The following is a 12517-nucleotide window of genomic DNA, read 5'->3' on the forward strand; positions in this document are numbered from 1 at the left end:
TTACGAGCGGAGGTGCTTGTGAAACAGTGAAAACTTGTAATTGTTTTTTCCAATAAAAGGCAGCGAGCGGAGTCGGGGTCATTTGTGGTAGGATTCGAAGTGCGTTCCTGAGACACCGACTGGGGCCATTCCTTGTGTTTTTCCTTCACGGGAATAAGCTGATTACTGATCAGTGTCAGATGGACCAGTGGTTTCATACAAATTGATTGAAAGTGTTTATCCCAGTAAAAATGCTTGATGAAATGTTACTGACTGATAACCAGTGGCATCAGTCTGGGAGTTTTCACTGTTTCTGGAGTCCAGATGTGAGCTGTGTGGACGACAGCTTTGTGCTTTCACAGTCAGGCTGACGTGTGTTTGTAGAACCACTGAAATCCTGGAAGGATTCAACATTACCAGGCTGTTTGTGTCCAGCTTCACTGTGTTCATGTTCATGTGAGTGTCACTGTGAAGTAGTTTAATAAACAGACATGGTTGTTTTCTCTCTCTGTCTGACTCACACCTGAACAAAGAGGCTCTGCAGCATCGTCCTGTCACAGCTGTCTTGCAGCTAAACCGCTCCTATCAGTTTGACTCCAAACAGAAATATTAACTTAACACATCGCAACTAACTTTACTGTCATATATTTTGAAAGGACGAAAGAAGAAACAGTAACACGTTGGTGTGTGTGACTTGAGAGACAGTTTTCTTTCAGTAAATAAAAAGAAATTGTTGTATGAAGAAATCAATCAAACATCAGCTGTTCACCAAACTGTTTGACTCCTGGACAGGCAGCAGCACAGGTGGAGGGGCTCAGCAGGAACAGTCGAGTTCATTTGACTGGACACTGGAACATTTCTTTGCTGTCTTCCTCCTTCATTTACATTCAATTTGTATTTGATTTCCCTGTGTGTGTCTCTGTGTTCAGATGTGACTGACTTCTTCTTTTTGACTGTCCTGTTGAATGTTCATCTCCACTACAGACCTGTTTGTCACACACGAAATCGTCTTTACTGATTTGACCTTTAGACCCTTAGAGAATTTTTTGCTGCTCACACATAAAAACAGGAAAGTTTGAACAACATTACAAGTTTTCAACCTTTGAATTACACAAAATTTTATAATTACTTTATTTAACTACAGTAATTTCATCAATGATTTATGGAAACAAGAAAGATTTGATCCTTTGCTGAACACAAACCTAATCAGTCCATTGATTTCATAGATGTTGATGTACAGATGTTGTAATAACACGTCTTTATATTGTTTTTATTCAAAGTTTCTTTCATACTGGTCAGACTGGTTTAGAGTAAAGTTCCCTTTTTAACATGAAACCTTGTTGTAGCTCCAGAGTGAACACACTGATCCCAGATCAGCTCTGACACTGTAACACTGTTTGCTTTATTTGCGGTATAAATCTTTATACTGCTAACATTCTCAGTGAGTTTCTGTTTCCAGTCTAGAGATCCAGTCACATTTCACCTGTGCAGTAAAGACTGAGAGCAGAGCTGAAACCAACCATCCAATCATTGAGCAGCATCAACACCTGAGCTTCATTCAAATGTGGTGACAGGGTGGGGTTGTTTGTTCAGCTGCAGGAACTTGACTGTTACAGCTGTGATCATTTAAATGTGAATTTCCTATTTCACAGGAACATGCTAGGACTGAGAATCTGTGTGATAAAGGAGAGTAGGCAGGGCAGTGGTGTGAAAACAGAGCAGCTCAAACTCTGTGGAACAGAAATAAAGCCTCACAGAGCGGTCTGTGTATTGTTGGTGTTTCTGTTAGTTATGATCAGATGAAACTTCATGAGGCTTTGAAGCTTCATTGAACCTCATTAGTTCACAGAGTTTCATTTCTTGAGGAGTCATTTTCACAGAAGCCTCCCTGCTGGTTCAAAACAGGCACAGTTAATACAGGTAGTAGTTTTCGTACAGGCCAAGGGTGCTGACACCCTGACCCCCATCTCCTTTTATGGTAGTGCCCGTTTGCCCTTTGTCTGCTCCTCACCGTCAGTAACTCTTGCTGCTGTCCTGGGGGTGGGGTTGATTGTCCTCCTGCCCTGTACCTCAGTTCTTTGTTCCCATAACAGGCCTTTTTTCTATTTTGTATTCTTACACTCATTAACCGCAATATTATAATGTTGCAAGCAATCACAAACTATATTCTCTTTAACACTGACCTATATCAAGGAATCTATTCTCAACAGGAGTCATTTTCACAGAAGCCTCCCTGCTGGTTCAAAACAGGCACAGTTAATACAGGTAGTAGTTTTCATACAGGCCTTCTTTAGATGTCAGTATCAGATTTTACAGACACTGGTGCAGCTTTTTGGGCCTCAGCTTTCTAATTCTCGTTTTCCTCCTGATATTTTGTCTCCATCTTCAGCTTAAACCTAAAAGAGAGGAAACAGTAGAATTTTAATTTCATTTTAAACATTTTTAACAAATTTTAAAAATGTAATAATGTCATACTTTGCCACCAAACACATCTTTCTTATTGCGAGAGCCTATGTTGGGTCGCCCCAAAAGGTTGATTCTGTTCATCTGGAAGTTTTCAGTGGGAGAAACGTTTCATCATCATCCAGGTGACTTCTTCAGTCTCAGCTGACTGCAGGTTTCTAACTTTATAAACAGGACATTTGCGCAATGACTGAAAATAGCACCACTGAAGAACAATGGCCTGGGAGGTCAGTTCCTTGATCATCAATATGCAAATTGTCATGACCATTGATCAAATGATCTCACTTCCTCCTTCACTCCTGCTTCCTTCCATCCACGGCATTTGACTCTGTGAACATTTTGATTTGACAGATCAGATGAAAAGTGAAACACATTAAAAGCTCTTTAATTCTGCTCATTTTGCTGTGAAACAAATGGTCAGGATATTGATAAATGTATTTTATGGTTCTGGCCTTTAATGCTGATGTGATAATAATATGAATCAGCACCTCACTGAACAAACATGTCATCTACACATATATCAGCGATACATCAGAGTCGACTCGTACTGATCCAGATGAGTTTTTTTTTTATCCTTTTCATTTTCTTTGGTCAGATACTGTGGGATAGCTAGTCAAAGGAGTTTGCGAAGAAAAGCGTCTGGACTTCTTTAAGTTGCTTGAAGACGTTTCACCTCTCATCTAAGAAGCTTCTTCAGTTCTAAGGTCAAATGGTGGAGAGTCCCAGATTTAAACCCAGTGGGAGTATCCCCCCAAAGAGGGACAAAGGACCCCCTGTCCCCCGTCTTCAAGCAACTTAAAGAAGTCCAGACCCTTTCTTCCCAAACTCCTTTGACTACGATGACCTGGATGACTGAGAACCTTCACAGACATGTGGGATAGCTAGTTACAAAGGTGTGCCAAGGTGTGGCGAATAAGTTAATGATTCTAAAACGTTTCCAGACTCTTGGAACTATGAATCATGTTCTAAATAAAATGTTTTGTCTTTGTTCATCAGACAGAGAAACATGTTACGTTGGACAGATGCTCCTGCTGTGTGAGGAAATGTGCTGCATGTATCAGTAACTGAACAACAAAATGTCACAGATGAACTGATTGTGCAGGTGTGTGCTGTGGAAATAGTCTTGTTTTCATTTCTATCAGAGATGTACTGTAAAAGAAACCAGAAGAAAAACACAGGACAGGTCACTGGTCTGTCACTTCCTAGTTATTACTGTCATGGTTGGCTGTGTGGCAGGCAGGCAGGAGTGGTGGACCCAAAATGCAGGACTCTTTGGAAATGAGACTTAAACTGAAAACGCAGCTTTATTGCTCGACAAAACTTCTACATGAAAAAAAAACTCACAAAAGCAAACAAAACTCTAAACTGAGGTGCTGGCGGACTGGAAATCATGAACACACAGCAAGTTGAGGGTACGACACAACAGGGAGCACAGGAAAACACAGGGCTATATACACAGGGGAGTAATCAGGGAATGGGCAACAGGAGGGAGACACAGCTGGGAGAAATTAGGCTAACGAGACAGGGGGGAGGTAAAACTGAACACACTGACATGAGACATGAACTTTCAAAGTAAAACAGGAAATCAGAAACAAGTCTCAAAAACGCAAACTTGACACCGAGAGAACGACAGAAAGAAATTGGCACATAAAACAGAGGCAGTGACCTAAACCAAAGGCCAGAACCCCAACTAATGTAAAATGCACTAAACCAAGAATACCCCTTAATACAAAATCAAACCAGCACAACTCCAAAAACCCAAACAAATCATATATTTAGAAAAACAAAACAGAAACAGAAAAAGCTGGCTCAAAATTGACCCAGAACTGTGACAATTACTGGAGTTGTGAAAAAAGAGATTAAAAGATATTTAAGGCAGGGAGGGGTAATTCACAAATTAACACTTCCATGTCAGAGAGCATTAACTTCTTTAAAAGAATATTTTTTGTCATTTATTGCTTTTACTTTGGCTGTAAAATCTGAATTCAAAATGTTTTCAACACTTATTCAAAGCAAAAATTCAATCAGAAAGAATCTAAACCTTCAGCAAAAGTAAAAAATAAAAAAAAATCTTCTGATGGTTACTGGGTTGTGTTGTGTGAAATGGAAAATGCACTGATGCTTATATTCCCTCGAGATGAATAAAGTATTATCAATCAATCAATCAATCAATCAATCAATATGGTGATTTTCTACTTAAACATTAGCTTACCTTGCTTCCTTGAAATCTCTTCAGGTAACAATAGCACACTGTTACAAGTAAAAGCAGCTCCTGTGAGAGTTGTGCAGTCTCTTACATTACTGATGTGACCATAGCATTTATCAGCTGAAGAGCCAGTGGATTTACATCAGGCTGCATGCTTATTTGCATTATGGGTCAATATTTAGTAAGATTTATTTTTTTGGTTTACTTTGTTTGTTCTTTGTGCTACTTTGTCCATTCCAAAAAAGTTTCATGTGTGTTTGTTTTGTCCTGTTGAAACAGCCGGTTGTGTCATCTGCTCATTTAATCTTTCTCCAAAAGACATTTTGCTAGTCCATGAGGAGGAGTTAAGACTTTCAGTCAAGCTTCAAGATTTCGATTTTTTAGCAGTTGCTTCTTTCTTAGTCATGAGACTTTGTGATGGACACAAAGTACCTTTGCTTTATTAACAGCTGGAAAGTTAATGAAACACGTTTGATTTTGCTCCACAGAGTGAAATGAAACAGAAAACCACAACATGAAGATTAAAGAAATGAAACCAAAAGAGTAAGAAAGGTATGTTAGATTAGTCAGAATAGGTGTGACCCATTGTGTTGGTGTGGGTGTGCACTCTAGTAGGTGTATAAATATCTGCAGACACAGAGGCATTAGCACAATAACCACCGCTTATCTTCATCCACACTTTAAGGAATCATGGAGGTTTCAACATTAAAGAAAATGATAGATGATTTGTGTCTCCACGAAGACGTTCACGTAGGAAAAACAAGTCTCATCATTGATGGTAATGCTCTGTACTATTTTTTGTATTATACATCCGATCCAAAGCTGGACCAGCGCTGTGGAGGAGATTATCCCGGATTCAAACATAAGGTCTGTAACTTCTTTAAGACTCTGCAGGACTGTGAAGTCAATCCGTACGTCATCCTGGATGGAGGCTCACACACCGAGAAGCATGAAAAAAATGTGTCTCGTCTGAAATATAAACTGAAAAAAGCAAAGACAATAGCAGAGACTGAGCCTGATGGCACTTTACCAGAAGGATATAATGTGTTACCCCCTTTGGTCAAAGATGTCTTCATAGAAATCTTAAGAGAAAAAGGAATAGAGTTTAAAGTGTGTTTAGGAGAGGCAGACCCTGAGGTTGTTTCCGAGGCAAATCAGAAACAATGTGCTGTGCTGTCCATTGACAAAGATTTTTACATCTTTGATGTGCACAAAGGTTTCCTTAATCTCCACAATTTTGAGTGGAAAAAAGAAGAGGATGGAAAGATTCCTGCTAAGATCTACACACGTTCAAAGTTTTGTCAGCATTTTAAATTGGACCCTGCTCTCATGTCAGTCTTTGCTTCAATAGCAGGAAATGATTATTCAAGATTAGAAGACAATGGTGCTTTTGCAAAGGAATCATCTTCACCTGGTGAGTACAGCATTAAAAGACTGGATGGTATGCTCGGCTTTTTAAGTAAAGTGAACCTGGATGGCTTGGACGACTCACAGAAGAGAGAACGTGCTCTGAGTGAAGCTTTAAATCATGTTGGTAAAAAAGAGAACCAAACATTCAAACTCGCCATTAAAAAATATGTTAAACCAGAAAAAACAAGTTCTAAGTTGCCACCATGGGTGTGTGAAAAAGTTGAGCGTGGAGAACTCACCAGTTTCACCACAAGTGTTGTGGATCAGAAGACAATTCTGCTGACCCCACTTGTGGAGGACTTTTCACAGCGTAGTAGTTACAAAGCTGCTTACCGCATCAGACAGTACTTCTATGGACTGTTAACAGGAGGTGAGATGTGCACTGAATATGACAGGGATGGAGAAGAGATCAAAGACTACCGTGTCCCATCAATACTTCCCAGCAGTGATGAACAGAAACAACTGAAACTACAGCGTCTGCATAAGGTACTGAGGTTAATCATTGAATATGTGTTTAATTACTCTGACAGGTAGGCATGTTTCTGTGGTACATGTGAACATCTTGTCTGTGGTACCTCTCTGTGCAGGCTCCTGAGGGTTTGCGTCGCAGGGTGTTTGAACAAGCTCTGCAGGTTCAGACTTCAGACTTAGAAAACATCCCCGACCAGCTGAAGCTGCCAGTCTGTGTAACTGTTTTCTGGTTTAAGAAGCTACAACACCATTCAAAACCTGAAACTGTAAACTGCCTCCACGCTCTCCTGCTGTGGTTTGTGTGTGAGCCCGATGGTCCAGGTTAGTCTCACTCGGTAACATTTTGGATATCTACAATGAAATGCATAGCTACAGATCACTTTATTGGGAAAAAGCAGTCAGCTGATGGGGTGTAGTTAAAGTTCCTGTAATCAGAGTTCCTCTAAACAGATTTTGTTTGACAGCAGCAGAACTCATGCTTCCACATCAGCCTGAAATAGAAGAGAAACTGCTGCTGGTCTCTGGTTCTGTGGCACCGAAACTTTGTCTTATTTTGTCTGTAGAGGACGAGTTTGAGAAGAAGATGAAAGCTTTAAAGGATGAAGGTGTGAGTATCTGGCAGCCACGTGTGGCTCATGCTTTCAGCCAATGGCAGTGCTGCATGAGGCAGAGCCTCCACCTGAACCAGCTGCTGTGTTCCCCTCTACCAGAACCTCAGTGTGTCCGGTAAACACCACACTAATGATGTGCTCCATAGATGTTTAACACACTTCATCAACTTTAACTGTGATTTTGTGCTCTGTCAGACTTTACTGTGGACCCCTCCTTCATCGGCTGGCAGATGAAGACACAATTAAACAACTACAGAAAACACTGAGAGGAGAAAAGAAGGAATTATCTAAAAATTTAAAGACCATTCTTAATCCAACAACTACCGAGGAGGGTCCCTCAAGTGAGGAAGAATGCTAACAACTGCAGAAGACTGAGGAAGAGGAGAACTCGGATGAAGATTCCAAAATCAATCTAGACAACACTACACACATTGTGGAAACAACTCTGGTTATTGTTGACTGCACTCAGAAATGTGCAGCTAGAGACTCCAGAAACCATGATCAAATGCATTCCAGGAGCAACAGCACCTGACATTGAGGCTAATCTGAAACTGTTGGCTAAATGTAGATTTGGAAAGATTGTAATTCACATTGGCAGTAATGATACCCAGTTACAGCAATTGGAGGTCACTAAAATTAGTGTTGCATGATTTTTTAACTTTGCCAGAACAATGTCAGATACTAGCATTCTCTGGTCCCCTCCCCAATGAGACTATGCTGTTAAACCACTGTGTGTCTGAGTGGTGTTCATAAAACAGTGTGGAATTCTTAGATAACTTGCAAACCTTCAGGGAAAACCCTGGTCTTATTGAGGAAGATGGCATACATCCCACTTTGCATGGTGCAGCTCTCTTTTCTAGATGTCTGGATGAATTTATTCAGAATTAAAACCAGAAAACAGAGTTAGGGTCTTACACGCACCTCTGAACAGTTCCTCGTCCTGTCACCCACCCCCAAAACCCCGTCCTCACCGAGGCTGTGACTCCGTAACACCAAAAACCAAAACAGCTAAATGTGGTTTACTGAATTTATTATTTTTACAGTAGAAGTTAAGAACACAAAGAAATGCATTGACACAGTTTCAAGACATCGATGGCTTCCTTTCCTCCTCCCTCCTTTTGCTGAACTGAACCGAATCAAATTTAGCAGGATGAATCTGAAGAAAGCAGGAACATGGATTGCTGTCCGGTGTTTAATGAGCACCTGAGAGAGGAAAGAAGAATTTTTCAGGGAAATTAGATGGTATTTAATTTGGTTGTTGTGGTAACTGTTAAAACAACTTTATTAGTTAGTTTTATTTTTATTTTTTGGTCTTCAGTGTGACCATGTAGAGGTCCACAAATCTGGAATAATATTCAAAGCTCTTTAAAGATGCTAACATCTTTCTCTGTCTTCAAACGGACTCTAACACAACATTTGCACCTAACATATGTATGATTTTGAATGCTGTATAGCAAGGAAAACTTGTAATCGAGGTCCGATTATTTCTATGTGCCACTGTCTTCATATATAGTATTTTTTATGTTAGAATTTCTAGTATATCTTTAGGGTGTTTAGTGATTTAGGTTAGTACAATAATGTACGTTGGCTATGTATAATCTGATGATTGGGCCAAATGACTATTACAATCAAATAACTTCACAAATAAACTGAAACTGTTTCTCTGTGATTTGAATTTAGTGTTCAGCTTTTTGGACATCTTTTGGAGCACGTTTTAAAATGTTTTTGAATAAAGTTACACAGATCAGCAATCTCTAATCAGACAGTTTGTTCTTGTTCCTGTCACGGTGTGTGAAGTTTGTGAGAGAAAGACTTAAAATGCAGACATAGGCTGTGATGCAAGTGAGCTTTATTTCAATAGGTGAAAACAAAGAAAAGCAAGGGTGACAGAGACAGAACTAAGAAATAACCTGAACTGGGAAAACAAGTAAAGAAACCTTACACCATAACATGCAGAAGAAAAAACCTGAGATGATAACCAGAGGAACGCAGACAGACTGACGCCGAACACAAGAGAGCACACTGAATATACACAAAATGAGGAAACAGCACACAGGAGGAAGACACGGCTGAACCCAATAAACATGAAGAGACAGGTAGGAAGGACAAACACTAATGTCAGACACAGACTTTCAAAGTAAAACAGGAACACACTGATTACTCAGAGACACCACACAGACAGAGTGCAGAGGGCACTGTATTGGAAATTTCTTTAGGTTATGTATTAATCACATCACTTTAGTAATAGTAGTAACACTCTCTGTATTTAGTATAAAAGCTCACTCTTGACATCAGTTGTATGCATGTGGATCACAAGTGGAGCCCAAGTTTTATTGCACCTTCACAAGCACCTTCCTCTTGAGGGCTCTGGACATCCTGTTGCAGATGAGATGACAGTTGGTCGGAACTGTTCCTAGATTGAAGAGTAAAGGATCTGCTAATAATTGATCTGCTGTGGAATGTTCTTTGTTTGGGAGGTATAAAAGGGTTCAGGGTGATGTCTTTCCCTCAGAAAACTGTTTGGTGTTTGACCTGAACTTTTTCTCCACTGCAGTGTTTTGTTGTTGTTGTTTTTTTAAATTTCCTTTATTATAATAAACCTCACTTCAAAGACACACTCACCTAATGGTTGCAGTTTTATTTGAAATTTTCCATAACAATTTGGCGTCAAGGAACAGGATTCCTCGGGTGAGTTTCGCTGAATTGCAGGCACACACTACAGAAGTTTGTATTTGAACAAGCCTGTATATTTTTGATGGCTTTATTATTCTCTGTTCAAAGACAATAAATGTGGAAAATGTCTCATGTAGTATCAGCTTCATTTAAAAATGACTGCAAACATTTAAAGAACATGTGCTGCTGTTTGTCCTACATTTCCAACACTGAATGAACCCTGAAAACGTGATGGCAGGTGGAATATTGGAGTTCACATGAAATATTGGCTGTATGAAGACTGGAAAATAGAGATGATACAAATATGCAGCCAAACATTTGTGGACATGGATAAACTATCTGATCCAAAAAGCAGGAAGTGTCACAGCTAGAAAATGAAAGTGTGTAACAGCTGAAGTCAAATGTAATGCAGAGTTGAATCTGCACTTGGATCCATGTGTGAAAGGTCCACATGTAGGGATCACATGAGTCCTGATGAAAGGGAGAAACGTTTCGTCACTCATCCAAGTGACCTCTTCAGTCTCAGTTGACTGCAGGTTTCCCCAAATCTTATCAACAGTACATTTGCATAATGACTGAAACCAATTCAATTCAATTCAATTCAATTCAATTCAATTCAATTTTATTTATATAGCACCAAATCACAACAAAAGTCGCCTCAAGGCGCTTCATAGGTACAGAGAAAAACCCAACAATCATATAACCCCCTATGAGCAAGCACTTTGGCGACAGTGGGAAGGAAAAACTCCCTTTTAACAGGAAGAAACCTCCGGCAGAACCAGGCTCAGGGAGGGGCGGGGTCATCTGCTGCGATCGTTTGGGGCGAGAGAAGGAAAACAGGATGAAAGACATGCTGTGGAAGAGAGACAGAGATTAATAACAGATATGATTTGATGCAGAGAGGTCTATTAACACATAGTGAGTGAGAAAGGTGACTGGAAAGGAAAAACTCAATGCATCATGGGAATCCCGGGCAGCCTACGTCTATTGCAGTATAACTAAGGGAGAATTCAGGGTCACCTGGTCCAGCCCTAACTACATGCTTTAGCAAAAAGGAAAGTTTTAAGCCTAATCTTGAAAGTAGAGATAGTGTCTGTCTCCTGAATCCAAACTGGAAGCTGGTTCCACAGAAGTGGGGCCTGAAAACTGAAGGCTCTGCCTCCCATTCTACTTTTAAATACTCTCGGAACAAAATGTAGGCCTACAGAGCGAGAGCGAAGTTCTCTAATAGGGTGATATGGTACTACAAGGTCATTAAGATAAGATGGGGCCTGATTATTTAAGACCTTGTATGTGAGGAGCAGGATTTTGAATTCAATTCTGGATTTAACAGGAAGCCAATGAAGGGAAGACAAAACAGGAGAAATATGCTCTCTCTTTCTAGCCCACTGAGGGAACAATGGTCAGTTCCTTAATCATAATTATGCAAATTCTCATGACCATTGATCAACAACCACTGACCAAAACCCACTGATCAAAGACCACTGATCAATGGCCATGAGTACCATTCACAGAGAGTTGGGGAATGGCTGCAATCATGGGGAAAGATGTACCTGTCAGGGTCCGTGGTCCTGTTTCTTGAGTCTGTGTGTGATGCTCGGGTAGCCACACCCCCGGGCTGGGCCATGACAATACGGACTGGCCAGAATGGATCCAGCAGACCCAATACGCTCAGCCATTAGTAAGCAGGGTGCCATGCTCGGCCGGCACGATCAGTTACTTCAGTCGCTTCAGGATCAGTATCAAGAGCTTAGCGAGTCTCAGGACGGGATACGTGCAAAGCAACCCGACCCTGCGTACCGTGGCGTGGCTTCTCCGCCGCCGGAACCCTTCCACGGCGAACTGGACCAGTGTGGGGGATTCCTTTTTCAATGTACTCTTTTCTTCGGTCGCACGCCACTCGCCTTTCCCACTGATGCGGCCAAGATTTCCTACTTTGTGGGACTATTGAGGGGAAGAGCGCTGGCGTGGGCTGAAGCATATTTATCTTCCAACCCGATACAGAGCTGCGATTTCGATGATTTCCTCAAGGAATTTAAAGCGACCTTTTCCCCTCCTGTTTCCGAGGATGATGCCGCTCAGAGGTTATTGGCGCTCCGCCAAGGCAGGCGTAGTATTGCAGAGTATTTGGTGGAGTTTCGCACCGTGGCGGCGGCTGTTGGCTGGCCCGATTCGGCCCTTAGGGGAATTTTCTTACGCTCTCTGAATGATCAAATGAAAGATCAACTCGCATTTCACGAGGCGGCTAAATCATTCGAAGATTTGGTCTCTCTCGCCCGTAGAATAGATAAGCGCCTGCGGGAGAGACAGGCCGAGAGGCGGTCCAAACCACCGAAACCCGTGTTGCGTCCGGAGTTCCGCGTGTCACCGTCTCTGCCCCCGTTTGGTTCCCCGGTGTGCGCTCGCTCACCGTCACCACCTCCGCCAGAGCCGATGCAGATCGGGCGCTCTCAGCTCTCGCCGGAGGAGAGGGAACGCCGCTTTCGGGCCGGGGACTGCTTATACTGTGGGAAGCCAGGACACCGCATCACCAGCTGCCCGGTTCGCCCAAATGAGCCAGCCCACCGGTAGGTTCGGGTATACGGGTGGGCAGCACATTAAGTTCTATCAGACCCCGATTAGTTTTGTCGGTTGCCATAGTGACTAATAATGGGCCTGTTACATGCAGCGCATTAGTGGACTCCGGGGCGGAGCAAAATCTTAT

The 12517-nt window shown here is 41.6% G+C and overlaps 1 protein-coding gene across 1 annotated transcript; it reads left to right on the plus strand.

The window, feature by feature from the left end:
• The first annotated feature begins 5303 nt into the window (after positions 1–5303).
• Positions 5304–8883, plus strand: LOC109201601 (protein asteroid homolog 1). The gene is made up of 4 exons (XM_019357364.2): positions 5304–6544; positions 6646–6850; positions 7093–7255; positions 7336–8883. The coding sequence occupies exons 1-4, from the start codon at positions 5339–5341 to the stop codon at positions 7496–7498; spliced, it is 1737 nt and encodes a 578-aa protein (XP_019212909.1). The 5' UTR covers positions 5304–5338; the 3' UTR covers positions 7499–8883.
• Positions 8884–12517: the final 3634 nt, after the last annotated feature.

Source organism: Oreochromis niloticus, unplaced genomic scaffold, assembly GCF_001858045.2.
Source record: "Oreochromis niloticus isolate F11D_XX unplaced genomic scaffold, O_niloticus_UMD_NMBU tig00000768_pilon, whole genome shotgun sequence".
Taxonomy (NCBI): Eukaryota; Metazoa; Chordata; class Actinopteri; order Cichliformes; family Cichlidae; genus Oreochromis; species Oreochromis niloticus.